The 27,977-nt window shown below is 42.8% G+C and overlaps 2 protein-coding genes and 1 long non-coding RNA gene across 13 annotated transcripts; 2 read left to right on the top strand and 1 right to left on the bottom strand.

The window, feature by feature from the left end:
* The first annotated feature begins 664 nt into the window (after positions 1–664).
* Positions 665–5,397, top strand: gpn2 (GPN-loop GTPase 2). Its single transcript, XM_088998096.1, has 5 exons — positions 665–1,126; positions 1,481–1,637; positions 2,666–2,826; positions 4,038–4,168; positions 4,852–5,397. Exons 1-5 carry the CDS (start codon positions 707–709, stop codon positions 4,922–4,924), a joined length of 942 nt encoding a protein of 313 aa, XP_088854222.1. The 5' UTR covers positions 665–706; the 3' UTR covers positions 4,925–5,397.
* Positions 5,068–7,464, bottom strand: LOC148896448 (uncharacterized). Of its 3 annotated transcripts, none has more exons than XR_016115229.1 (3): positions 7,325–7,464; positions 5,448–5,661; positions 5,068–5,207 (listed from the first exon to the last, which is right to left on the bottom strand). It is a non-coding gene; the product is annotated as an uncharacterized LOC148896448 (long non-coding RNA). The 3 variants fall into 3 exon arrangements; XR_016115230.1 differs by lacking the exon at positions 7,325–7,464 and adding an exon at positions 6,863–6,984; XR_016115231.1 differs by lacking the exon at positions 7,325–7,464 and adding an exon at positions 6,369–6,507.
* arid1aa (AT-rich interaction domain 1Aa) lies at positions 6,493–27,846 on the top strand. 9 transcript variants are annotated; one of them, XM_088998091.1, is made up of 20 exons: positions 6,493–7,677; positions 11,629–11,844; positions 11,918–12,475; positions 12,560–12,664; positions 14,533–14,779; positions 15,189–15,278; positions 15,356–15,526; positions 16,002–16,302; positions 17,181–17,326; positions 17,411–17,496; positions 17,581–17,790; positions 17,878–18,082; positions 18,213–18,348; positions 18,444–18,610; positions 18,706–18,886; positions 19,479–19,604; positions 22,592–22,688; positions 22,857–23,697; positions 24,524–24,654; positions 24,737–27,846. In XM_088998091.1, exons 1-20 carry the CDS (start codon positions 6,769–6,771, stop codon positions 26,579–26,581), a joined length of 6,768 nt encoding a protein of 2,255 aa, XP_088854217.1. In that variant the 5' UTR covers positions 6,493–6,768; the 3' UTR covers positions 26,582–27,846. The 9 variants fall into 9 exon arrangements, with proteins under 9 accessions (XP_088854217.1, XP_088854214.1, XP_088854216.1 ...); XM_088998088.1 differs by having other exon boundaries at positions 6,494–7,677; positions 18,195–18,348; XM_088998090.1 differs by having other exon boundaries at positions 6,495–7,677; positions 18,441–18,610.
* Positions 27,847–27,977: the final 131 nt, after the last annotated feature.

Below are 27,977 nucleotides of genomic sequence, written 5' to 3' on the forward strand. Positions count from 1 at the left end.
TATATATATATAGGGCCGAAACTACCAGTAAGACTTCAGTTCGCTGAAGAAGCATCTTGGATAAGAAGCGAAACGTCCGACACCTTCAAAGAAGTACAGATGACGGCTGAAGAAACGTTTTCATCGATACCTTATATTTACTTTTATTTCGTGATATATTTGGCATTATATTAAGTTCTGTAGTATACGTAATGGATCATATGCCTTAAAAATATGAAACAAAATCTATTTTATTTAATTTACATAGCAAGTATACAATACGTCTATTTAAAATACTGTATTAGGATTACGCAAAGCTTGTGTGAGGCAAATATACTTGCTGACAAAAATCGATGTCAATTTTCAATACTTTTATTTTGAATCTCATTTTTAGATGACCCGGATGTATTCACTGTTAGCACGGCGGCTAGTGGCTTGGTACGCAAAAACAGCAGCAGCTGGTTTCCGGCATCCTTTTAACATCGCGAGTTCTATACAGGCCGAGATTACGAGTTTGTCAGTCTTCCCTACGCATCTGAATGATTAGTTCCTGTATATATTTGACTGATTCGTGCTTGTTGGCGCGTTTTGCGTCCACTTTGTACTATACATGCCGCAACGTTAAAATATAGGGATGTCACTTTTAACCGAATCGCCGGTTCTTATCCGATTGAATGCATAAAAAAAGTTTTTAAAATATTTTAACGGTACGTGTTCAGGTTACGACATGTCTGCACACAAAGGAGAAACCAATTTCCTACGTTTCGGCCAGGTGGTGATCGGACCACCTGGTTCGGGTAAAACCACGTACTGCCAGGCCATGCAGGAGTTCCTTACACATCTCGGACGCAAGGTTGTTGTGGTAAACATGGACCCTGCCAATGATGGACTTCCGTACTCTTGTGCCGTGGATATCTCCGAGTTGGTTAGTTTGGATGATGTCATGGATGGTCTGAAGCTGGGGCCAAATGGCGGGCTCCTCTACTCCATGGAGTATGTGGAGGCAAACATGGACTGGTTAGAAAATAAGATGAAGGAGCACCCGGACTGTTACTTCTTGTTTGACTGCCCAGGGCAGGTGGAGCTCTACACACACCAGAACTCAGTGAAAAATATATTCTTGCAATTGGGAAAGTGGAATTTCAGGGTAAGTCCATTCAGCCTGTGCTTCGCTTGTTCAGTTTATGATGCCAATCCTGCCAGTGATGCAGAACGACAGGCAGAAATATCAAATGCTCTTTCATATTGCAGACGATCAAATTAACACAATTGTTTTTTCTGTTACCATTCATTTATTATAATAATAGCTTTATGTTCAGACAGATTTTAGACAAGTACTGTATTGTAAACGTGTGAGTTTATTGAGATGATTATCACATGAATGTTTTCTAATTTAAAGAAAAATGTTGCTTGACCTCATTAAAAGTTGAGAAACACCGCATTAAACATCTGAAGTTATCAAATGTAGAGTTGACTTTTATTTTGTCTCCTTTGTGTTCAGCTAACATGTGTGCACCTTGTGGACTCTCACTACTGCACGGACCCAGCCAAATTCATCTCTGTGGTGTGCACCTCACTGTCCACCATGTTGCATGTTGAGCTCCCTCATGTCAACGTCCTCTCCAAGATGGACCTGATTGAGCAGTATGGCAAACTAGGTAGGACAATGTGTTTCTTGTGGAGTTTACATGTGAAAAAGCAAAACATCAGGGGGCAGTGTGTATGTGTTGTTAAACATTGAAGCTTGTTCTGAAAATGGCTTTAACAGTAAATCTCCAACCAAATCCATTTCTTCTCCTTCGGCCGTTGTGGCTTGACAAAACTGCTATTAATTCAACACAATATGTTTGCTTATGCAGCTCGCTGCTGATACAGTATGCTAGTTCTGGCCATATGCCAGATGCCTTATGAGTAGCGGCTCGTGATACTATGATTGGCTACTGACTAGCGAATCATGTGACTAGCCAATCATAGTTTCCGAAAACTCTGATGTTTCCAGCGCCTTTCAGCAGGCCTCGGGTTGCCACTTTGGAATCTCATTGGTTAAAGCAACAGTTTCATCGACATTTATTTTTATGTTCCAGAGCCTAGAGAAATGATTGGGAAGGTGTCCAGGTAGATTTCTGACCCTGGTAACAAATGATGGCTGAAATGTGATTGGTTAAATACTTAAATACGAAAACACACATTTGGAAGCAGCGCAACAGGGGAAAACCAATGAAGGGAAGCTGAAAGACAATTTTGAATAATTTAATCAGAATTCATGGACAAAATATAATTCACACCAGTCCGTGATTCAAGTATTTTTAGACCATCAGAGAAGGCTTTGCAGGCCTTGACGGTCCGCCACTGGTGTCAACTTGCATACTGCTGATATCTGTATCGATTTGTCAAATGAGCATTTGGAATAAAGAAGATTGAGAGTTTGCAATAATTTTGTTACCTTGTTTACACTCACTTGAACAGTAATTAAAGAACCTATGATAGTTGACTGTTCTCAAAACTAAACAAGTCATAAATTAATGCAATGAGACCCTTCACCTTTTTTTTTATTTCACTGTCATAGTGGCCCTATGAGGGAAGACATGTTGGTCATTCAGGAGTCTTATTGAGAGAGTGGGCAGTTTTGCGCTAACAATTCCATCATCGTACTATTTTCTCACTCACTGTCTTTATTCTTAACCAGCATTCAACCTGGACTTCTACACCGAAGTTATGGACTTGACGTATCTTCTTGATCACCTGGCTGCAGATCCCTTCTTCAAAAAATTTCGCCATCTAAATGAAAAGCTGGCTGAGGTCATTCAAGATTACAGCCTTGTCTCATTCGTCTCGCTCAATGTTCAGGTATTGTATTGCCCTGCTCCATATTCAGTGTATTTTATACAAGAGGTCCCCCACAATATTTAAAAATGAATACAAGTAGAACATTAGATAATTCTCAGTATTTTGCCATTTTCTTGTCATTTAATTCACATTTTACAACATAACTTATTTACATCCACCAATAAGCAACCAATGCAAGGCGTTATGAGTTCTTACTAACTGTTCTATGATAGATTAGGAGATTGATAAACGACAGCATGTTCGGATTTACACATAAAATGTGTTTATGTCGCGGCTGTGGGACCGGTCTTTTACACCGCAGAAAAAATATCCTGTGACTGTAAAGTGTCCTTGAGAGTTTTAAAAGGCGCTCATAAATGAAATGTATTATTATTATTGTAAACTGATTTCATCGCTACGTGAGCATTAACCTCTGCCGCTAGCTATCTGGCTATCTAGCTGGCTATATATTTTCTATCTACGTATTAGCTAGCTAACTATCTAGGTAGCTATCTATTAGCTAGATTTCTATCTATTTGAGTTACTTCCGGGTTGAGTGAACCCTGGCGCTTGTGGTTGCCGCTGCTCACCCACAGAAAGACTTATCCTGCGACTGTAAAGTGACCTTGAGTGTTTTGAAAGGCGCTTATAAATAAAATGTATTATTATTATTATTACAGTAAAGTCTCGTTATATCGATATTCTCGGGAGTCTGAAAAATATCAATATAACTGGACGATCGATATATCCGATCCTGCGGCATGTAAATTTTCTCCTTGCGTTCATAGAAATAGTATCGTAATAAGCAGTACTATCGATATAACGAGACTTTACTGTATTATTATTATTATTATTATAAAATAAAAGTAATTCTTTGTTATGTGCTTGTTATAACAGTGATTGATAGCATACTTTCATTTCCCAAACACAGCAGAGAATGGAAATTGTGTTCATGAAAAATCTGTCCAATATTTCCATATAAAATTGACAAAAGGTGTATGTGAATGACAGAAATCACACACTGCGTTTCTGAAAGTAATTGTTACCAGAGTAATTGCTGTTATTCAGCTATGTAACTTTAGAGACACAAATGGAACCTGAATTTAACTTTAGGTCTGATATAGATCCGGTTACTACGGTAATGCTCTCACACTTGTCCCGTTGTACTCATGTGTCAGTCTCCTCAGCCATCAGTTGATTAAAGTTGAGGCAATTGTGCTCTATGAATGCAGGACAAAGAGAGTATGATGCGGGTATTGCGAGCGGTAGACAAAGCCAACGGCTGCTGCTTTGGAGACCTGGAGGAGAGGAATCTTCAGGCCATGATGTCATCTGCCATCGGGGCAGACTTTCAATTTGGCTCGTATCCTTTCTTGACTCAATATTGACTCATGTTGCTTAACTCATTCACTGACAGTCATGAATTTATTCGGGAATTAAAAATAGGACGTAGAGCGCCATTTCAGAATTTGTTCGGGTTTTGTTTTTCACTGTTTGGATGCCGATAAAGCGCTGGCCATGGCCCCTGGCAATGTTTTTCCCTTCCACAAGGGGCAGCATTTCCCATGTTAGCACTTTCTTCCAGCTTCAGCTGTTGTTAAACCAATATGTATGAATTGGATTGGATATGCCTTTATTAGTCTCACAGTGGAGAAATTTACATTTCACTTGCATTGTATTTTGGACTCATTTCCCTCATTTCGAGCTCATATCACTCCAGACACATATAATTTAGGAATTACCTATTTTTGTTCTGATGAAAGAAGATAGTTTAAGGTTTCTTACACTGCATTTAATTTTTATGTAGTCATAAAAGTCAACTTTCTTTGGGTCCTGGAATTTGAGTGACAATGACAAAAACACTGGAACTGGGGTGGACACATTTTTGCACGTCTGGCAGTGAATGAGTTAATGAACCCCCACCCCCACGTGACTAGTTACAAGATGACTTGTCCTTCTAACATGAGTTTCATGATGTCCTCAGCACAAATGCTTGAATAAAATGCTGGAAAATGTGCAGATTTGCCTTAACAGGTAACTCACCAGCACTCTTGGCGTTCAAGAGCAATACCTTGAAACCAACAAAAAGACAGTGGAGGAAGAATTGATGGACCTTTAATGCAAGAATGCAAAATGATGCCTGCATACAACCTAGCCGGCGTATCTTGTGAATCCCTTCATGGAAGTAAAGGCGTATATTTGAAGGACATTGGTTTCCATTTACTGTACATTTATTCTAAATACGTATGTTGAATAATATGTTACTGCAATGCATTGGGCTGCTTTGCGAAAAAAAAAAACGTGTGCAATGGGATTGCATGTACGCTCTCCTCCAGCGTGTGGCAGGCGACGTGCTCCCAAACGGCGGAGTCTGTTCTCTGAAGAGCTTTTCCAGCTTTTTCCTGCAGCCAGAGCATAAAAATCAAGTCAGGCGGGGAGAGGAAGCCACATTAAATGTGTTTCTGCACAACTGGCCCTGTGTCTGCTCTTTGGATAGGAGACCCTCAAACTCTCCCTTTAGTCTTTTTTTTTTTACCATTGCTGTTGCAATTGTATTCTAAAGGTCTACACTTCAAATGTGAAAGACATTTCACAGTCTCACATTTTACTCCCCAACAAAAAAAAGAAAATATCCAGCATACCCATTTTGTGCATCATCGAAGTGGAGCTGAATCATTTGCAAAATGACCCTGCAACGTGGTGAACGTGAAGTTGTTCTCGTCTGCAGTCATCCGTGCATTGTGGGGGTGTGTCAGGCACAATGTGAAATTGTGTTGCGATGTTTGCACATGTGATCAACTATGCCTCCTCATTGGTACATCCTGCTTTCCTCCCGTACCCTCACTCCATTTCGACCTAGATGGGAAGAGTTGTGAAGTAACAAATGAAATTACAACCACTCATTTGATTTTAAAAAATATACTTTTGTATGTTCCTGCATTTCAGTCCGTTTAATCAGCATCTTGAGCACACGCACACACTTCTCACCCCCCCCCCCCCTGCTGATCTACGTTTCATGGATGCCACAGTCTTTGCTTTTGGGGAGGATAAGAAAGCCACCACGCAAAAGTTGACTGTTTCTCCCCCAGTACATTACGAAACTATCCACGCTTGCACTAACACCCTCCCCTCAATCCCTCTCGCCCATGCTGCTAGATAAGGTCTGTCTGACTGTTGGTTCAATGTTATTGGGGTGAGAGAGAGGCACAGAGCTGCCTGCCGCCTTGCCTGTTCCCATCCCCCACTGCACGGCACTGAGACAGGGGAGGAGGGGAGGGAAAGGAGAGAATGTGCATTGCTTCTCTCTATTGCTGCAAGGCTTCCTCCTTCTGCTGTGTGGGTTGCATGAATACAGAAAAAAACATTACGGTGGAAAAAAAACACGAAAACCGTCATATTTGTGGTGACTGGAAGAAAACATAGAATTCAGTCAAACACCTGAAAACATTACATGTGTTTTTTTACATGATTTCAACAATATCCATGATGTGTGATCGATTAAAAGTTGCGCAAAACTCGGATGGGCATTAAATAGCCCCCATCGTCATGTAAGACACTTGCACCTTGGAATAGTGGGGAAAAGACAATAAGGACCGAGGAGATCCGGTCCGTCCTTGCTGCAGGGAGAGATCCGGTCCGGGTTTTGCGCCCCCCGCTCGGCTCAGTAAAATGGCTGTATCTAACGAAGCCTCGTGTTGGTTGGGCTCGCTCCCTGCCTCTACCAAGGCTCAGTAACATAACTCCCACAACAATTTTCTGTTTTTACGCATTGTATGGAGCGCCAGCCTTCTCTTTAACCCACTCACGGAACCGGAACCAAGTGGTGGCAGCCGTATTCGGTCCGGTTCGCGGGTGGGGATGAATCGGCGCCGGGATAAATGGTTCTAAACAATTATTCATGTTCCATGCTAGCTTTTGATTGTGACTGACTCGCCGAGAGAGGGAGAGAGGTGGGGGTATATCATGGCCGCTCAGGTCGCCAGCGCCGCCACTCTGAACACAAGCCCGCCTTCCGAGCTCAAAAAGCCGGATCGAGAACCCAAGGAGGACACGGTACCGGGGGAGAAGCAGTCCGACAAAAAGCAGGCAGGGTTGGAAGGGGAACCGCCGTGCCGGGGGGATCTGCAGGACGGCGCCGACGTTGGAAATGCAGGAGGAGGAGGGGAGCCTGAGATGAAGAACGGCAATGGGAACCCGCCCAGAGCTAACAATAATAACCAGAATGACACCGTTGGACCGGAGGGAAACAATCACCCGGGTATGGTGCACCACCACAACCCCGCTTTCCCTCCACCGTCGTACGGATACAGTCAGCACTACAGTCGGGCCCCTTTTCATCAACATGGCGGACAACAAAGCCCTGGCATGGCAGCTGCTGCGGGTCCGGCCGTTCAGCCCGGCAATATCATGGACCCTTACCAACCCAATTCGCACGACTTTTCCAACCATCAGTTTAACAGTTACAGCCCGTTTCCAAACAGGACTCCGTATCCGGGCCAGGCGTACTCCATGAACTCGCCTCGCAGTAACCAGGCGCCGACAGCTGGGGGGCAGCCTGCTAAGCAGCAAACACCAGCGGGAGGACCCACAGCGATGGCTGGATCTTACAATAACCAGAGATATAACATTGGAAACCCGCAGCCCACGTCCACGCCGACGCTCAATAAGCTCCTGACGTCCCCGAGCTCCACGAGGGCTTATTCCAACTACCCGTCTGGCGAGTACACTAGCCAGGAGGGAGCTAGCAAGGGAGCAGCAGACATGGGCGCCAGCGGTCAGTATGGAGGCAGCAATCCGGCTTGGCAACAAAGAACCCACCACCCGTCGCCCATGAGCCCGGGTAGCGCTGGGCAACCGCTAGCTAGAAGCCAGGTAAAACCATACTACAACACGAACGCCATGTCGTTTCCCCCCACGTCTCCTTCCCTCAGAACTAGTTCACAACGTAGTAGGCCAGCCATTGTCTGCTACACTAGTTCGCTCAGACTCTAAAATGGCTGCCTGTCGTGTATGTTTCCCATATAAAAACAGCCCGTAAAACCGTCGTTTTTCAGTAGGTTCGAACGATATCACTCGAAATATAGCGTGGCGCGATGACGAGGGAAGTCGTCGAAAGTATACAACGTTGAGTACTTTCGAAGATCCATGAAGGCCAGACTTTGAGAACACCCGAATCCACATCGAGGGGCAACGGTTCGTTTAAACCCACTTAAGCAATGCCACGGAAACCCTGCAAAAAAAAACTGTTTGTGCGAATTAATCATGTTTCAGCACACCTAAACAGACTGTAACTCGATGCTTAAAGCCGTTAGCACAACCCAGACTTGTTAACTTTCCATATTAATTGGGTGGCTCTGACGGAATGAATGCTACATATACTCCCAATCAGATTAACGGTTAGGTAAGTGGCGTCCCGCTTTTCTATCTTCAAAAAACATCGTAAATGTTGTTATATTATATCACTAAAGTGTCGTAAATGTTACAACGCGAACGCCGATTTGCGTGCGGCAGAGATGGGTCAGAAGGCTTGGGTCACATGAAGAGAGTTGCTGCAAGATTGCAGCGTGCAACAGGGATTTGAATTGTGGAGGTAAAATCGTGCTGTCAAAGCCAGGAGATAGTTGGTCTCCTGTTGACATGCGAACTCCGATCTGATTGGCTCCTCAGCCGCAGCTCATGTGGCCATTTATAATTACATGTGATGCAAGGCAACAGTTGCTGATAAGAAGAGCATTGAAATATCTCAGGGTCACCCAAGGTATTACTGCTTGTCATTTTTGGCTACCACTTCTCTCCCCAAACACCCCATAACGTCGGCCCTGATCATTGATTCTATATGATTTTTAAGTTAATTTAATACACATTCAAATGATGTATGTGAAGGTCCCCAAATCCCTCCTTAAAAGGCTTCTATTTTGTCCCCAAAACGGTGCTGGACCCATACACGACTGATGGGAAGTAGCAAATTGCAGATACTGCAGTTACCATGGTTCAGTAAAATTTCCCCACCTTCAAAAGTATATCTGAACTTCACAGTCTTTGTTTTATCAAGATTGGCCTCTTATTTTTTCCTAACCTCTTTAGATGACGATAATAACGAACATAAATACATAAATAGAAAATGGGCAAAGTTAACCATAATTGATTGGGGTTTTAGAACCTTCTTTTCGTTTTGGCTTTTCCCTTCAGGGGTCGCCACAGCGAATCAATGTCCTCCATTGAACCCGGTTTTGTGCATCCTCTTCTCTCACACCAGCTACCTTCATGGGGTCTTTGAAACTACCGTAAAGAAAACAGTGACAGCTGAGCAAGAGAGGAAAGTGAAGCAAAATATTCCAGCTGCATGGTTTCTAGCGAATGTGTTGTCTTGTGCCATACTAAAAAAAAATTTCGAACCTGAAAAAAAACACATTGACGGCAGGAGTATATGTTATTATTAAATATGTTATTAAATAATTTAGCATACACTGTACATAACAGATTCAATTGATTGGGTAAAAACTTGAGGTAGCATGAGCAAGCTATCAAAATAGGCATTTTATATAGTTTGTAGTAAAAAAATAATTTGTCCTGTTTGTTGTTGGACCCATTCTGAGCGACATTCAACCTGGATGACTTTTATTTCAGGAATTGAATCAGTACAATACCGTATTTTCCACACTCCAAGGTGTACCGAATAGCCTTCAAAATTTTCTTAAATGAGCATGTGCGCCACAGCAAAAAGGTGGTCCAGAAGACAGTCAAGGCCTTCCCTCCAGCCTTCCGGTCAGTCATGTATGCATCAAGCCTGAACTTTTTTTCTCATCTTATTCCTCCTTTTTGCCACAGTGACAAATAATTGATTCTGTGTGTGCTTTTAATTGGTGCAATTTTACCAAAAGTGGTGGCTCGTGAGTCTAACTGTATAACAGTAATTGACTTGTGTGCAAATCAGAAGTAACTCTCTAGTTGCCATCGTCAAGTTTCATGCAAGTGACTGTCGGCAATATAAAAAAAAATCAATCAAGTCAATATATTATTTGGTCAAGATAAGTCCCAAATCTGGTAGTAAAATCTTGCACAGTCAAAATCTTACACAGCATGTGCGCCTTACATGTGGAAATGTTTTAAAATATGTAATTCATTGGAGGTGCGCCTTATAATGTGGTGCATCTTATATATGGAAATGTTTTAAATGTGTCATTCATTGGAGGTGTGTTTTATAATCCAATGCGCCTTATATGTGGAAAAGGTTTTAAAAATATGTCATTCATTGAATTTGTGCTTTATAATCTGGTGCGCCTTGTCGTCCGGAAAATACGGTACTTCTATATTTACCAAAGTCTATTTTTTAACAGACATATATGTACTTTTACTCACAGAAGTATCTCTAGTTATACTTTGGACACCTCTACTTTACACTACGTTCAGTCTATTTACACTACCATTGGTAAATATGGGGTCACTGTGACATTTTCTTCTTCTTTTCCTCCATGAAACCACCTCTTGTATATTTACAACACTTAAAATGTCCTTGTTTTTAAGGAAAGAAAATCACGGTCCGTGTCTACACTATACTTGTGATTAATTCAGTGGTATCACCATGGAAAAAAACTGAACAATACAGCACTCTTCTTTCCTTCTGGCTGCAACTTTGATTTGCATTTTGGTTATTCCTCCTATTTCATGGATTATAGGATTATAGACAGATTTTGTAAATCGTGGGGGTATTAAATATTTGCATCATTGTTTTTAAATGAATAGTATACGCTAAACAAAAAGAAAGCTGCATTTTAGCCCCACCTGCAGAATTGTGTGCATGTTGCTGCTCTCTGGTTGGCATGCCACAAAAGTTTGACTCCAAAGAACCCCCCCACCCTGCCCCATAAACCAATCAGAAAGCAGTCTACCATCTCTCACCCACCGAGGGAGTTTGTTTTATGCAGATTAGCCATGTGCTGCTTTTATTTATTTCAATTCGTCACACGGCATCTCAAAATGTCACTCAAGGTACGACAGCAAAAAAAAGTGTTTGTCATACTGATAAGGCTTTTCCTTAAGTACATTTGGAAATTGTCTTGCGATGATAATGTAATATGATGGTCTTTTTGGAATGGTGGTGTTGCATAAAAAAGACAAATATGCATCAAAATGTTGAGTAAAGTAAAGTGTATTTATCCACATTTCACCCCTGCTTTGTTTGGAAAGTACTTCCTTAATTTCTCATGTAATTCTGAGCCAAACTGCCTTCTCCCGGGATAAAAAAAAGACAAAGTTCAAAACAGGAACACAGCTGGGAAATGTCTGCACTGCAGTTGAGCTGGCTGATCTCTATTATCTGTAATGGAGGAAAATGTGAGAAATTACCTCAAAAGATTGGTTTTCGTTATTTTAAGGCCTTTTCTGAGATTTCTAGATGTATAATTGATACCCACATCCTTTGTCAGAAATGTATTTATTCATTGTAAATATCCCTCTTTATCCATTAATCATTGTGGCATTTTATGACGAATTGAAGAGTTACATGTTTTTCCATCATATGGCAAAAAGTTCAATAAACTTTGCCATTCATACAACCGAATAAGTTCATGCTAGTACAACATCTTTGTGTTCAATTACAGGCCCATATTTCACCGTTTGTGGGTAAAATGAGATGAGAGAATCATTTCCGCATTCATTTTTTGCCACATATGTATGTGGTGGTGTGCAGTGAGATTCCATAATTGGTTTAATTAATAAAGGTCGGGAAACACGGGCATGTATCTCTCAGCAACAAGGCATCTTCATGTAACTTTACTGCATTTCATTTTGTTGCTGACTTATTAACTATCTTGCGTCTTCTAGCCTCCTGGATCCATGGACCCAATGGTAAAAATGAGAGGGCAACCCTACGGTGCCAATAGCCCGTACAGTCCACAGTCACAGCAAGGAACTCCCACAGGACAGCAGGGTCCTGGATATCCTGGCCAAGGATATGGCCCACCAGGTCCTCAACGATACCCACTTAGCATGCAAGGACGAACTCCCGGAACCATGGGTGGGATGCCCTACGGTTCACAGGTATAATGCTGTTTTGATTATGTAATTTTGAATGTTGTTTTACGTTGCGCTCTCAATGTGTCTTGTGTGCTAGATGGGGTCTTATGGACAGCAAGGACCAGGAGGATATGCTTCACAGGGCCAGGGCCCATATTATGGTCAGCCTGCTCAGGGTCCCCACCCAAGCCAGCATCAAACACCTTATTCTCAGCCCCAACCTGGACAACCAGGAGATCCAGCACCTTACCCGAGGCAACCCCACCAGCCACCACCCTCGGCACCACACGTCCAAGGAGGAGCCCCTTATCAGCAGCCTCATATTGCCCCGCAGTCCCAGGTTCCACCTCAAGGCCCCGCACAGTCTCAGCCTCCATATTCCCAAGCGTCGGCCCCCCAGCCTGGCCAGTCCCCCTACCAACAGCAGGGACAAAGCGGTCAGACTCCCCAACAGCCAAGCTCCCAGGCTCCCCCAGGAGCACAGGGACAGACCAACTACCCGACATCGGCGCAGCCGCCTCAGCAGCCCACTTCGCAACAGCAGTCGCAGACCCCCCAACACTCACAAGGCCAATCTGGAGCATACCCTCAAAACCCTCAGCAGCAGCAAGCACAGCAGTCACCTTATCAACGCTTTCCTCCTGCACAACAACAGGTATGTCCCTCAGATGAGGATCATTGTTGTAATCTTTTAGTTCCCAAACTGGTATATCACAAAATGTATTGTCTTATTCTGCAGGAGCTACCACAAGACTCTTTTCAGTCCAATGCTCCACCATCTTCACAGCAAAAAGGTGGTCCAGAAGACAGTCAAGGCCGTCCCTCCAGCCTTCCGGTCAGTCATGTATGCATCAAGCCTCAACTTTTTTCTCTTCTTATTCCTCCTTTTTGCCACGGTGCTAAATAATGTGATTCTGTGTGTGCTTTTAATTGGTGCAATTTTACCAAAAGTGGTGGCTCGTGAGTCTAACTGTGTAACAGTAATTGCCTTGTGTGCAAATCAGAAGTAAGTCTCTAGTTGCCATCTTCAAGTTTCATGCAAGCCCCAAGTGACTGTCGGCAAAAGAAAAAAAATCAATCAAGCTGAGTCAATCAAGTCAATATATTATTTGGTTAAGACAAGTCCCAAATCTAGTCGTAAAATCTTACACAGTCACAGCACACGTTGGAGTGCTCATAAAATATTTGTATTTGCTGATCATACTACCAACAGAAAATTATTTCTATAAAAGATTGTCATATAATGTAATGATGAAACGAATGTCTCCACATAAATTATTTAAATTAAATCACATTACATTTTTATATTAACATTTATATGAGTCATTCGCTGTTAATGTGGTGAAAAATACTAAAATGAGGGAGTAGCCATGTAAAATATTTAAAAACTACATATGTTGTTTCGGTGCCAACCATCACACATACTGTAAATGTGTGTTGAAAGGCATAAACATTCTCTGCCTTGCTGATTGTCACTTTTTGAAGGTGACATACATTAATTTAATGGGGCACCGCCACATAAAATATGGCGGATACGCTCATGGCCAGAAAAGTACTGTGTATGCCCTCTGTGTATAGATGGTTATGCCATTCTAATGGCTTCCCCAAATTCATAACGGACCTCGAGACGAAACCATAACTACAATGTGGCCCGCGGCCAAAAATGTCTGTGACACCTCTGACTTAAATAGTTCTAATCACATTTTTCTTACTGGTCCCAAACCAATGTTCACATTGTTGGACTTGTGCTTTCATTCTGTGTGGTGCAAGCCTTGCATTTTGACTTCCTATTTCTTGCCAACGTCATTGGCAAACAATTCATTAATTCAGTTAGGCAAAGCGTGTCAAACTTTTTTTTTTTTTTGTCGCTGTACACATTGTAGTTACGGTTTCCTCTTGGGGGCCGTTATGAACTTGGGGAAGCCATTAGAATGTTTAATCGCATCCACATATTACATAGATAGCGCTTAAATTAATGAATAACTAGTTTTAAAATGTGAAGTCAAAAGTAATGACTGTTGTTGTAGTTTTCATGGGACAATTTGAAATTTTGGTTCAGACTTCAGCAAGCATCATGAATTTCACAAGTTTTATTTGCTTTCGCGGGCCGAATCAAATGATATGGCGGGACAGATTTGGCCCCCGGGCTTTGACTTTGACACCTGTGAATTATTATTATTATTACTAATAATAATTATTAATTAATAATAATTATTAATTAATAATAATATAATAATAATAATACATTTTATTTATAAGTGCCATTCAAAACTCTCAAGGACACTTTTTTCTGCGGGTGAGCAGAGGCAGCCATTCACGCCAGCGTTTACTCAACCCGAAAGTAACACTAACCTCAATTGCTGTTGGTGTTAAATTGTCATTTTTAAATGAAAATGAAATAAATTAAATGAAATAGAAACCCATTTTCCCCCTTTTTCATTATTGCTTTTAGGAGAAAAGTTCTGTTAAACTTCAGATTTCAAACTATTAACGAGATGACTTAACCAACAATGTAGTTCAAGGCAAGTCACTTAGATACAAAGTTTAAAGAAAAGTCAAATCATTCCCCGTTTTTTGTCAAGCAAGTCATAAATCCTGACAAATAGCAAGTCAAGACATATGACTTGAGTCCCCCATCTCTGATTTAAAAAAAAAACAGGCTTGTAATCCGAATGTACTCTAATAACTTTGCTCTCCCCTTCATGTATTCAGGACCTGTCAGGGTCCATTGATGACTTGCCTACCGGTACAGACGGTGCCCTGAGTCCTGGAGTGAGCACGCCGGGTGTTTCAAGCAGCCAAGGCGAGCAGAGCAATCCGGCTCAATCGCCCTTCTCACCTCACACGTCTCCCCACCTGCCTGGTATCCGAGGACCATCGCCCTCCCCGGCGGGCTCCCCGGCCAGTGCCGGTACACCTCGCACAGGGCAGCTTTCACCTGCCAACATGCCAAGTGGGGGTGGGCGTTTTTCCTCAGTTCCAGAAACCAAACCTGCAATAAGATGACACTTGTATTTACCATATTTTGATTTTGCTTCATTATTTCCAGCTAAATTTGTTTTGATGTAAAATAGAATGGTGTACATTGGACTCATCATCAAATGTTCTCATCCATTGTTTTTGTGTGTGTTTGTGTCTGGAACATTTCCGAGAAAATTAGAAAGACCTTATAGTCAATGTAAATATGTTAAATACCGGGAGGTAGCCTTGTTGAGTTTTCGTTGCCCCTTTAATTGTCAGAGCGTGCACAACATATGAACTGAAACTTTATTAGTCATGCTATTAGTCATGTTAATAGTTAACCAAGTGTAACTATGTATGAGTTTTGTTCAAACGCAGGTTGACCTAACTTCAGTATTGTTTTCCAGGCAACCAAATGCCTCCACGACCATCGAGTGTCCAGTCAGATGGTAGTCTTCACCCCGGCATGAGCCAGTCTCCTCTGGCTCCGGACCGAGGTACACTTATCACAGGGTATAATTCCCTTTACCACTGCCTATTCTGAACAAGCCCTTCTATTGTTTCACCACTTTAGGGTTTATGCAGAGAAACCCTCATATGCCCCCTTATGGTTCCCCACAATCAGCCTCTGCATTGTCACCACGCCAATCTTCGGCGGGACAAATTCATCCTGGGATGGGTCCATATCAACAAAATAACTCCATGGGTGGATATGGACAACAGGGGGGACAATATGGCCCCCAGGGTGCGTATCTCCCCGTGCCATATTTATTTATTCATTTTTCAAAATAATTTTTACGTTTGACTAACTTTAGTTCTTAGTCGACATTGCTTAATTCCTGATATCATAAAGTAGCATTTTGAAGTTTGTGTACATTTATCATTAGAAAAAAAAAAGACTACATCCCTCCAGCAAAGAGGCCTAGCATAGCAAGCTATGGTTGCTCCCTCTAACTCTGTTGCTGCTATTAATAGCTGTGAAGCAAAAAGTCAGCTGACGTAGCAGACCCTCCTGTCAGTAGAGCTCAGACTGTGACGAAGGCTTGTTGCTCAGGGAACATAGCTCTCACTGCTAGTGCACTGTAGAAAGAAGAGTGTGACTCACAAAGCAGATATAATTATTTGTTACTTTAGTTTTCCAACTCAAATTTTGTGAAGATGATTTCTAATTTTTTTTTTCTGTCCTTTTTTTTTTTTTTTTTTTTTTTTTTTTTGCTTAGGTTATCCTCGCCAACCCGGCTACGGTAACATGCCCAATTCCAATTACCCTGGGACGGGCATGGCTCCAATGGCAGGTCAAGGTGGAGGACAACCCTACGCTGGCATGCCGCCAGGAAGGATGCCACCAAACCAAATGGGAGCACGCCCATATGGCCCCAGCATGGGTCCCAACATGGGTCCTAACATGGGCAACATGCCATCCCAGGTTAGCTCAGCGATGTGCCCCCCTCCAGGCATGAACAGGAAACCACAGGATCCTGCGGCCATGCAACACCCGGCCTCTAATTCCTTGCACAACAGGTTGGTTAATGCTCTTGCCAACTAGCTTTACTTTTCAACAGTTATGCCAATATGCCAGCTTGGAATTGAAGCGGATTTACATGGGACACGATATGTTAGACAATCGCTTTTCGTCAATAGATGCGACATCTTCGTGTTTGCTTTCAACATTTAGCTTGTAGCAGACGTGGACATTTCACCGTGACGTCCTTGATCCACTGGTGAAAAGGATCCTTTGATTCTCTCATCTTTCATCGAGAACTGGTTCATACAACAAAGAGGGTTGTATGGAGTTGTATGGGAGGGAGATTGAATATCTCCTTTTTTTGTTGTGTCGCATTATTTGTTATTTTTATTTATTTTTTTGTTTTTCAATTCAAGATGGCGCTGCAAGAGTTACAGCAGCTCCTGTATGTTGTTTTTGCTGCTGTGAAATGTACATTTGTCCACTGTTAGACAAATAAAGGCTCATCTATGTTTTTCTACTTCTTTCTTTCCTTTCCTCTTCCTTTCACAGCTTTGCTGCTGTGTTACTTCCGGGTAGAGTGAACGCTGGTGCATATGGCTGCCGCTGCTCACCCGCACAAATAAAAAATTCTTATCCCGTGACTGTAAAGTGTCCTTGAGAGTTTTGAAAGGCGCTTATAAATTAAATGTATTATTATTAGCTCATCTAATTTCTCATCTAATTACAGTAAAGTCTCGTTATATCGATATTCAAGGGAGTCCGAAAAAATATCGATATAACCGGGACTATCGATATATCCGACCCTGTTTGCATGTAATTTTCTCCATGCGTGCATAGAAATAGTATCGATATAACCGGGACTATCGACATATCCGATATCGATATAACGAGACTTTACTGTATTCCAATTGTTTTGTTTTTCCACAACTAGGATGTCTGGTTATCCTAACATGCCTCCAGGCATGATGGGCTCTGGCCCTCCGTATGGTGGTCCTATGAACAGCATACCTGGAATGATGAACACCCAAGGTGGACCCCCCTATCCCATGGGGCCAAACATGGCCAACAACTCAAGCGGTACATTTTTATGGCTAGGTCGCACTTTATTTTGAGTCATTTTTTTCTAATCACTGAACGTGCTCTCAACTGAAATGTGTCTAGGTATGGCTCCTAGTCCAGAGATGAACAATAAAATGAATAACAAAGTAGATGGAAGTGGAACACCCAAACCAGAGTCCAAATCAAAGGTAAATTCACAGTTGTGTTGGTTTAATCGTGTTTTTGATAACAAATACACTAAGCAGCTCTCCCACTTCTCTCCAACAAAACAGAAATCAAATTCCTCTACGACGACCAGTGAAATGATAACGCGTCTTTATGAGTTAGGACCGGAACCTGAAAGAAAGATGTGGGTGGATCGTTATTTGGCTTTTATTGAGGAGAAAGCCATGGGCATGACCAACCTGCCCGCAGTGGGACGCAAACCTCTTGACCTCTTCCGGCTGTATATATCAGTAAAAGATATTGGGGGAATGGCACAGGTAATACAGAGTGTGCATCATTTCAATTCGAATCTAATTCTTGTGGATTGTCTATCAGATTATGATTCATTGTTGTCTGTGTCTCAGGTGAATAAAAACAAGAAATGGCGAGATTTGGCCACGTCCTTGAATGTCGGCACATCCAGCAGTGCTGCCAGTTCTTTGAAAAAACAGTACATCCAATGTCTGTATGCCTTTGAGTGTAAAATCGAGCGTGGTGAAGATCCTCCTCCAGAGATATTTACAGATAACAAGAAGAACCAAACTGCAAAGGTCCAGCCTCCCTCACCAGGTTAGTGCTTCAATTGCATATTTTCTTTCTGAAACCAAAGCAATTCCGTTCTATTTCCATGTCATTACATTGATGTGCCCTATTTGTCTGCTTCTCTACTTTCCAACTGAAGCGTCCCTCTGCTCCACAGCTGGGTCGGGCTCTTTGCAGGGCCCTCAGACTCCCCAGTCTACCAGCAGTTCTATGGCTGAGGGTGGAGACTTAAAACCTCCAACCCCAGCCTCCACTCCTCATAGCCAGATGGCCCCTATTCCACCTGGTTCCAGGTGACTTTCCCATAATACTATCACAAAGCTGAAACTTGACATTTAAATAGGTTATAAATCTATTTGCCCCCCACTATCTCTCACCCTCCTAGAAGCAGTGTTAACCTGCAGGACCCCTTTTCTGAAGGTAGCGACCCTGCTTACCCACGTAAAAACATGACACCCAACTCTGCCTATCAATCTGGCATGAGCACTCCCGAAATGCAGGGGCGCCTGGGCCCCTATGAACCCAACAAGGACCCGTTTAGTAACATGAGAAAAGGTGGGCACATTGAATAGGTCATAAAAGTACTTTGATAATGACAACTACTAAGTTAATTTGTACTAAACTCTCTTTAATTCTGAATACATCTTCAGTCGGGGAGCAGTTTCTTTCTGCCAACCAGGGCCCCAACAGCGGGGTGGGCGACCAGCAGCAGCAACCGCCACAACAGCAACAGCAGCAACCACCATTCAACCGAGGACCACCCGGGGCAATGGGCACAATGCCACTGGGACCCAGACAACAGTATCCTTATGGACCAGCCTATGAAAGGAGGTAAGAAATACTGATTGGTGTTTAGAATTAAAAAAAAAGCGCTGGGTGATATGCTTTGTGGGTCAGGGAAAGATATGTAATTAATACTTAAAATCGACAAAGGGATTTACTTCTTTCAGTCATTTATTTTAATAAGCTCTTGAGTCAGTATAGTGCTTTGGAAAAAAATGAGACGCAAAAGTGTGTATGTTTGTGTGTGTGTATGTAATATTTGTGATCCAATATTTTAGTAAACAATATTAGAACTTGTTACACTTACTGACTTTTGAAGGAAGTTTTTTCACTTTGTTTTGCTGTAACCTATTAATTCCGTTGTGTTCAAAACATTTATTTTAAATGTAAGTTTGAACTGTTTTAAAGCATTGTACAGCACTTAGTTGCACTTTTATATTTGAATGGTATAATATAAATACATGTTGATTGATTGATGTAGTTTTTTGGTCCACGATGCAAATCCAACATTGACTGTACTGGAACAGCTAAAAAAAATCTGACTTTCCACCCATCCCATTCTCCGTTGTATTTTCTAACATACAGTAGATCCGTGTTCTCAATAATTCTGGTTTTCAATGGTGATTGTGTTTTTTCCCAGAACGGAGCCAGGAATGGGTCCAGAAGGCAACATGGGGTCTGGTGCTCCCCAGCCAAACTCTATGATGCCTGCCAATGCCGACACTGGGATGTATTCGCCAAATCGCTTCCCGCCACAGCAGCCACGGTTGGTTCACAAAATCTCTTTATCTCAAACATTGTTTATTTTAGTTTATTTTGTTATTTCGAAGAACATGTTTGTCCCTAATTCATCCATCTCAAAGACTGGAGATGAATATGATAAAAAAAAAAATAGAAAAATAATACACTTCTTGTGAAAAGCAGCAGTATTTGGAGATTCAAGTGTCTGCTTTTGAGAAAAGTAATGATCTACTACAAGAGTGAAATTGTATTCTTTCAGAAATTGGGAACATCCATGTCAGATTAAAATAACCGTTGTTGCTTTGTGAAGCACATTTTGTTCATCTACTTGACAAATATGTATTTTCTAGCATCTCTGCGAATGCAAATTTACGCAGGTCTGTTCCTTCAGCATTTCGTTTTTGCAAATTCCTCGGGACTTAAAGGACAACCGACATCACTTTTTTTGTTTCCTAACTGACATCAGAAAAACGTTTTATAGCATCTAAAATACCTAAAACACGCAGTATAATATTTTTAGTCAAATGCAAAACACCAATAAAAATGACTTAGTGTCCAAAATCTGCAACAACAAAAAAAAATGAACCCGGAAGTGGCCAGTTTCAGAAGGTCCCGCCCCCTTGTTCGTGGTGTCACCCCAAGACGTCTTGCCTTGCTGGAGAATCAAAACAATGCCTTCAGATTCCGAGAATATGCTTTCTTATTACTTATCCAGTTCTGAATATGATTCAAATAGTTCTGAAGAGGAAGGCATACATGTTTGCAATTGATTAAATAATTTATTCCGTGCCATTTTGAGGCAATAGAGGGGTGGGAAATGTAGCACCAAAAAAGAGGCAGAAAATGGCAACAAAGCTCCGTGTAAGGAATTAATCAGCCCTTTTCCAAATGCTGATTAATTCCTTACACAGAGCTTTGTCGCCCTCTTCTGCCTCTTTTTGGTGCAACACAAACTAACTGACACCGAAAAGAAAAACGTTTTATAGCATCTAAAATACCCAAAACACGCTGGCTGATATTTTTAGTCAAATGCAAAACACCAATAAAAATCACTTAAAGTGTGCTAAAACTGCAAAAAATTGAGCTGCGAATTGGGCATTTTCAGTTTGGGCATTTTCCAGTTTGTGACGTCACGCCAAGACATCTTGCCTTGCTCGAGAATCAAAACAATGGCTTCAGATTCGGAGAAGATGCTTCCTTGTTACTCATCCAGTTATGAATATGATTCAAATAGTTCTGAAGAGGAAAGCGTAAATGTTTGCAGTCGATTAAAAAAGTTCTTCTGGGTCATTTTGAGGCATCAGGACTGAGGTGTAGCATCCCAGAAAATGCAGAAGATGGCGCCCAAGCTCCGTTGGAAATGGGCTGATTTGTCTTCTAGGAATTTGTGTCAGCGAATATCAAATAGTTGTCTTGGTGCGATTCACCATCGCGTTATGTGTTTTCCTTTTAATTTCGCCATCAACGCGGATAAACACGTTTTCAGACCAAACAAAGTACCGCAAAATGCATTGTGTGTCGCTTTCTCGGTCAAGGGCGTTCCCTCCGTGACGTGACGTCAGGAATCGTCACCAACTCAAAAACAAGACTTCCTGAATATTCAGCGCGAGTCTTAAAATGTAAAATATAGCTATATGCGGTGGAATCTTTGTAAAATATGCTCAGTAGAAGTCATTTGAAGTGATTTTAAAAGTTGTGTCCATAATCCGGAGCCGTCGGTTGTCCTTTAAATTTCGTACTGACGTCTGTGGGCATGAAAATGTAAGAGCAATTTATGTCAAGAGAGAGGAGACACTTGAATTGTATGTACTAAATTTAAAAAATGCATGAAGCAGAAGTTGAACAGAGACAGTCGTGCATGTATCAATTATCTGTGGGTGCTTATAAAAATAAGAAATTACATGCGGGTGCGCAGTGATCCAGAGATTCCCACATGACAATGCATTTTTTATGGTGTTTGCCTCATATGTTTACATGATGACAATGTCAAATTATTCTTCAGTATGTTTGAAATTGAAAAACTCTCATTAACATGAGCTCATCAAGATGAGGACTTTGAAGTGTTTGTGTAAACATTGCCTGGGTGGCTTTGTCGCGATTAAATTTCATGGCATTTACTACTTGCTAAGTCAAATTACAGCATCTGTCGCTAAATCTTCTATTTGTGGCTCTAAAATTTCAATTTAGGGGCCACTGTGCTCCTAGTAAAGTTTTTTTGGGTGGCACGTAATATTTAACGATTATCATACTGTAATTTTATCTGTAACTTCGTACTTGATGATATTGCTGTGTTATTTGTGTTTCAATAAACAGCGATACAGTTAATGTAGGTCCCAAAACTCCTAATGTTATATTATAACACAGGGATTTCCGAGGGCAAACCTCCTGAGCATGTCTGAGTTGTTGGCTATTTTTTGATTGTACTTTATTTGCTCAGTTCCATTGTTCAGTCGTGTAAAACTTAACCTTCAATTACTAATGTCTGGTGGGAGGGGAAAAAATGCATGGCCCTAAATTAGAGTATCACTCAATGTTATTTAATTGTGAAATAGCTTGTAAATAACAATGCATCATCATATGACAATTCTTCTAAATTAATATGGCGTGATAACCATATTCTCGAGACTAGTCGTAGAGGATTCCAAAATCTGAATATTTCATGTAAAATAGAGCTAGAGCATCATAAATTACATGCGGCTTTAAATATAATACGTATATAATAGTATTCTTTTAGGTAACTGACTGCTGAGCAGTATATTTTTAATCTCGATGACATAACAATAGTCATGCAATTCAGTATTTTGGGTTGAATTCATGCATTTTCTCAGGGCTTTGTTTTTTCTTAATCTTTAAAAAACAGCTTTAGTATTTAAATATGTCTTGGACTTTTTTTGTGATGAAAAAAAATGCAATAAACATACAGTCATGACTATCGGTCAAGCTTGCTATTGACATAGCAGGATACTTTGATATTTTCATGGCCAAGCTGATTTTGTAATGTGACATTTGCAGACATGATTCCTATGGTAATCAGTATCCTGGACAGGGAACGCCCCCTTCTGGCTCCTACCCTAATCAGCAACCTGGAATGTACCCACATCAACAGCAGGTAACAACAATCTAACTGCGGCTATGCTAACGGAGAACTTTCAGCAAACCTAAGAATAATTGTTATAGCAGTTTAAAAAAAATCAATGACTTATATTGAATGTGTAACGTATACATTTATACATATATACATTTTCCTCACATACCGGTAATCTTATTCAATGAATAGGGCTACAAACGTCCTGTGGAAGGAGGCTACCCTCCTTCAAAACGTCACGAGTCCGAGTACAGTGGGCCTTTCCCGGGGGGCCAACCGCCACCACAGCAACAACAGCAAGGCGGTGTTCCGGCACCCTCCTCGGGACAACAAGAGCCGTACAATCAATACAGCGGCAGTGGACCTTACCCGGGCTCTGACCGCCGTCCTCCTGGCCCAAGCAATCAGTTCCCATTTCCCTTTGGCCGTGAACGGATGCAGGGAGCGGCCGGGCCCAATTCTCAGGTTGCCATGGCCCCCCAGATGATGCAGTCAGGCCCAGAAGGCCCTCAAGGGGGCATGTGGCAAGGCCCACGAGACATGAATTATCAAAACTACCATGGCAGGCAGGGTGGCCCTGGGGGGCCGCCCCAGGGATCGGGTTACCCTGGGATGAACCGCTCTGAAGAGATGATTTCGTCCGAACAGCGCATGAATCACGACAGCCAGTGGAGTGGTCAGATGGGCCCACGGCAGCCTCCCTATGGTCCCGCCGGGCCAGGTCAACCGATGGCTCGTGCTGTGCAGTCCAACTACCAGCCCCCGCAGGGCGTGCAGAACCACATTCCACAAGTATCCAGCCCGGCCTCCATGCCACGCCCTATGGAGAGTCGCACATCGCCAAGTAAAGCCCCTTACATGCATGGGGTGATGAAAATGCAAAAAGCCGGCCCTCCCGTGCCTGCGTCACATATAGTGCCCACTGCAGCGCATTCACCGTTAATCAGACGAGATATGCCTTTCCCCATTGGCTCTGTCGAAGCTTCCCATCCTGTTCTGAAACCACGTCGCAGGCTCACCATGAAAGATATTGGTAAGACCTCCCCGCCGTGTTGTTCATGTTCAATTTTCTATGTGCAGTTTGCATCCGTTTTCTGTTCTTGTGTGGCTTTTTTAAGTTAATGATATTCACAAATTAAATGTTAAAAGTGGAATCTGCCTTGGCCCAAGATCCAAAACCCTGCATGCCTCATCATCAGAATAAAAGATAAATATGGTATTTTCTGATGTATAAGGTGCACCTAAAAGCCTTAATTTTCTTCCAAAGATGATCGTGCGCCTTTTGTGTGAAGTAATATTGAGCCTCAACAGCCACCGACTCCATTTCCTGTACAAGAAGTAGTGAACGGTCCATGCTGGGATATATAAAACATAGCCCTACCCTCTACTGCGCCTTATGTGGTGTGCCTCATATTTGGAAAACTTTTATATATTATATTTGGAAAACTTTTATATATGTATATATTATATTTGGAAAACTTTTTCATTCATTGGTGCGCCTTATATATGGAAAGAGTTTGTAAATACACCCTTCATTGGGGGGTGCCCTATACTCCAGTGTGCCTTGTACACCAGAAAATACGGTACGTATAGAGCGCACAACAAATAACTGAATAACTGGTTTTCAGATTTGGAGTCAAAAATAATGACTGTTATTGTGGTTTACGTCCGTAAAAGCTTGGCCAAAACAAACATGCGGATCAAACCTCTAAAGATGGAGGACATTGATTTGCTGTGGCGACCCCTTGAAGGGAAAAGCCGAAAGGAAAAGAAGAAGATTGTGGTTTACATGGGACAATTTGAAAATATGGTAAATCTCAAATAGTGGTATGTGTTAATCCGTTTTTTTTTATACTTAGGAACCCCAGAAGCCTGGCGAGTAATGATGTCTTTAAAGTGCGGTCTATTAGCTGAAAGTACCTGGGCTTTAGATACAATCAACATTCTTCTCTATGACGACGGCAGTATTTCTACCTTTGATCTCAATACGGTGAGACCTTTTCTCCTTTGTCATACTTCTGCCATATATGGCGATTTGTGTCTAATATTTAATCGTATCTCTTTCCCTTTAGTTGCCAGGTCTATTAGAGTTGGTTGTTGAGTATTTCAGACGTTGCCTCATTGAGATCTTTGGAATCCTACGGGAATATGAGGTGGGGGACCCCGGCCAGAGAACGCTAATTGATCCTGATGCCTTGAAAGAACTCGCGGGTGGCATAGAAGAAGGGGAGACGAATATGGAAGATGCTGATCTGGAGGAGGAAGATGATGCGGATGAGGAGGAACAAAACACGGAAAAGCCGCCTCACATAAAACAGGAAGACGAGAATAAGGGATGTTCTGAGTCACGAAAAAGAGACGGGAAGGCTGCCGATGAGTACAAACGAGACGAGGGATCTTCCTCTGACCAAACCGACTCATTGGCGTCGTCATCGGCCCAGGACAAACCCAAACAGGGCAGCAAGTTCGATAAGTTTCCTCTAAAGTTGGTACGAAAGAGAAATCCGTTTGTTTCTGCACAAACCAACAATCACAGCAAGCTGCAGGAATTTGACAGTGGATTGCTTCACTGGAGTGGCGGAGGGGGAGACTCAACGGAGCACATTCAGACACATTTTGAACCCCGAAAAGACTTTTTGGAATGCAGAAAACGAATACCTGTGTCCCAAAATGTGTTGAAAAGGCGAATCCGCGAAGATTCCCTCGATGTGAATTTGCCAACAGAAGAGGAGAAAAAGACAGAGGATGAACATGGGTCAAAGGAGACAGCCTCCTCAGGGAAAGCGTCCGTGTCAGAGGACAGCGCGGCCCACGCGAATAAGGAGAACAAATCGGAGTCAAAAACAGCTGAGCAAAGCCACCCGAATAACAACAGACCCATTCCGTCTGGTCTGGGTCCTTTAACGCATCAGGTCACCGCCATCTTGGAGGACGAGCCTCACAGTAAAGATGAAGGGCCACTCGTCTCTCTAGCAAACTGGCAGGATTCCTTGGCTCGGCGCTGCGTTTGCATCTCCAACATCATACGCAGCCTCTCCTTTGTTCCAGGAAATGACCACGAGATGTCCAAACATCCAGGACTGCTGCTCCTGCTGGCTCGCCTCATACTTCTCCACCACCGCCACCCTGAACGCAAACAGGCCCCGCTCACCTACGAGAAAGATGAGGATACGGAAGAGGGTACGGGCCAGAGGGATGAATGGTGGTGGGACTGCTTGGAGCTCCTGAGAGAAAACACGCTGGTCACTTTGGCAAACATTTCAGGCCAACTGGACTTATCGGTCTACCCCGAGAGCATCTGCCTGCCTCTTTTAGATGGCCTTCTCCACTGGGCGGTCTGCCCTTCAGCTGAAGCCCAGGACCCCTTCCCCACCCTGGGTCCACACAGCGCTTTGTCCCCTCAGAGACTTGTCCTGGAGACGCTGAGCAAGCTAAGCATCCAAGACAACAACGTGGACCTCATCCTGGCCACCCCACCCTTCGCTCGATTGGAGAAGCTCTACGGGAACCTGGTGCGGCTAGTCGGCGAGAGGAAAGTTGCCGTCTGCAGGGAGATGGCCGTGGTTCTCCTGGCCAACCTGGCCCAGGGCGACACCATGGCAGCCCGGGCCATCGCCGTTCAGAAAGGCAGCGTGGGCAACCTGCTGGGCTTCCTGGAGGACAGCCTGGCGGCCACCCAGTTCCAGCAGAGTCAGAGTTCTTTTGTACACCTACAGGGGATGCACTTCGAGCCCACCAGCCCGGACATGATGAGGCGGGCTGCCCGGGCACTGCACGCGTTAGCCAAGGTGGATGAAAACCACTCTGAGTTCACACTACACGAGTCCCGGCTGCTTGACCTTTCCGTGTCTCCCCTCATGAACTCGCTGGTTTCTCACGTTATCTGTGATATACTCTTTTTGATCGGCCAGTCCTGACAGCTGTAGGGAGCGGTGGCTCCACTTTCCTGGGAGTGAGGACAGGTGGGGGGAGGGGCTTGTCCCTATCCTCTTCCTTCCTCTGTATCCTGGCTTGTGTGTAACAGGGCAAGGAACATTTAAAAAGTGACTCTTATTTATGAAAACCTTCAGATTCCATTCTCGGAGCCCTTATCAGGGCATCCTTGCTCCTTGACTGTCGTCACAGAGCTGTGCTGGAATACGCAACAGTGAGAAGCCACACCAAGTGACACCGCTTGCGAAATAATTGCCAACTGGAGTTCAGAACACCGCCGCAGTTGGGTAACCGTTCTGCAATTGGGAGGGGGTGGGGCCTGGGGAGGGATACTTTTTAATAAATATAAATAAATAAATAGCTGAAAAACAAAAACTGTAACCAAAGTTGCTGTCTCGTTTACAGTGAGTTTGGGAGTCGCGGTGTGCCCTATACGCTCCCCCTTCCGGGGTGGGGGCACAATGAGTCTGGAACTGGTTGCGCTCAGAGGTGAAAGCAGACTGACAAAAGTGGCCTACTGGTTCTAGTTGCTGTAGTTGGCTTACCACCTGGCAGCCAAACGCTGTCAAAAGACACCTTCACCGGGGAGGCCTGTGCAGTAGATTGTAGGACATTTTCTGTACCATACTGCTCTTGAGTGACGGCGTTCTGTTTCACAACGAAAGCGGACGATGCAGCGCGACTAGAGTTTGGAGGTCATCATAGTTTGGTGTGAAACAGAAAATGGCTTTCTTCCCCAAAGTATCGAGAACACCCTTACCTCCTCTTATCCCTTGATTGTATGAATACCCTTATGAAAAGAAATCACCTCTTTGGACTGGTTTTCAACTTCAAATACAGCTTTGCTGTGGTGTATATATATATAAATATATATAATGTTGTACATTACACTTCTTTCCGTGTCTGTCTGTCTGTGTCACTATTCTCACATGTATTATTGGTGAGGGATGGAGGCTGACAGCAACCTCCATTTCCTGCTGAATAAACCCACTCTGGTCTCCCCACAACTCTAGTGCAACAGAAATGGCTGCGACCTGTTGTTCCTGGTACAACGCAAACTAGATGAAGTAAACAGTTGACAATTTTTTCTTCAATCATGGGTTCTTCATATTTGTATTTCAGACTATGTAGCTAAGACATGTAAATTCCCCCTTCTCCTTTTTTTGGCTCAATGAATATCATTTATTCTGTATGAAATCTTTATACTATATGTTCCACGTGGTTCAGAATAAATGTACATTAAATCTTCCTAAGCTGTTTCATGTTTTGCCTTCCCATGATTCCATCGTTGAACTGAAATTCTTGACAAAATCCAGAAGTCCCTGAATGTCAAGATCTTAAAGAAGTACAATGTGGAGTCACTTGTTTAAAATGACAGCA

This window comes from Hippocampus bargibanti, linkage group LG06 (assembly GCF_051943395.1).
Source record: "Hippocampus bargibanti isolate YZ-2025 linkage group LG06, ASM5194339v1, whole genome shotgun sequence".
Taxonomy (NCBI): Eukaryota; Metazoa; Chordata; class Actinopteri; order Syngnathiformes; family Syngnathidae; genus Hippocampus; species Hippocampus bargibanti.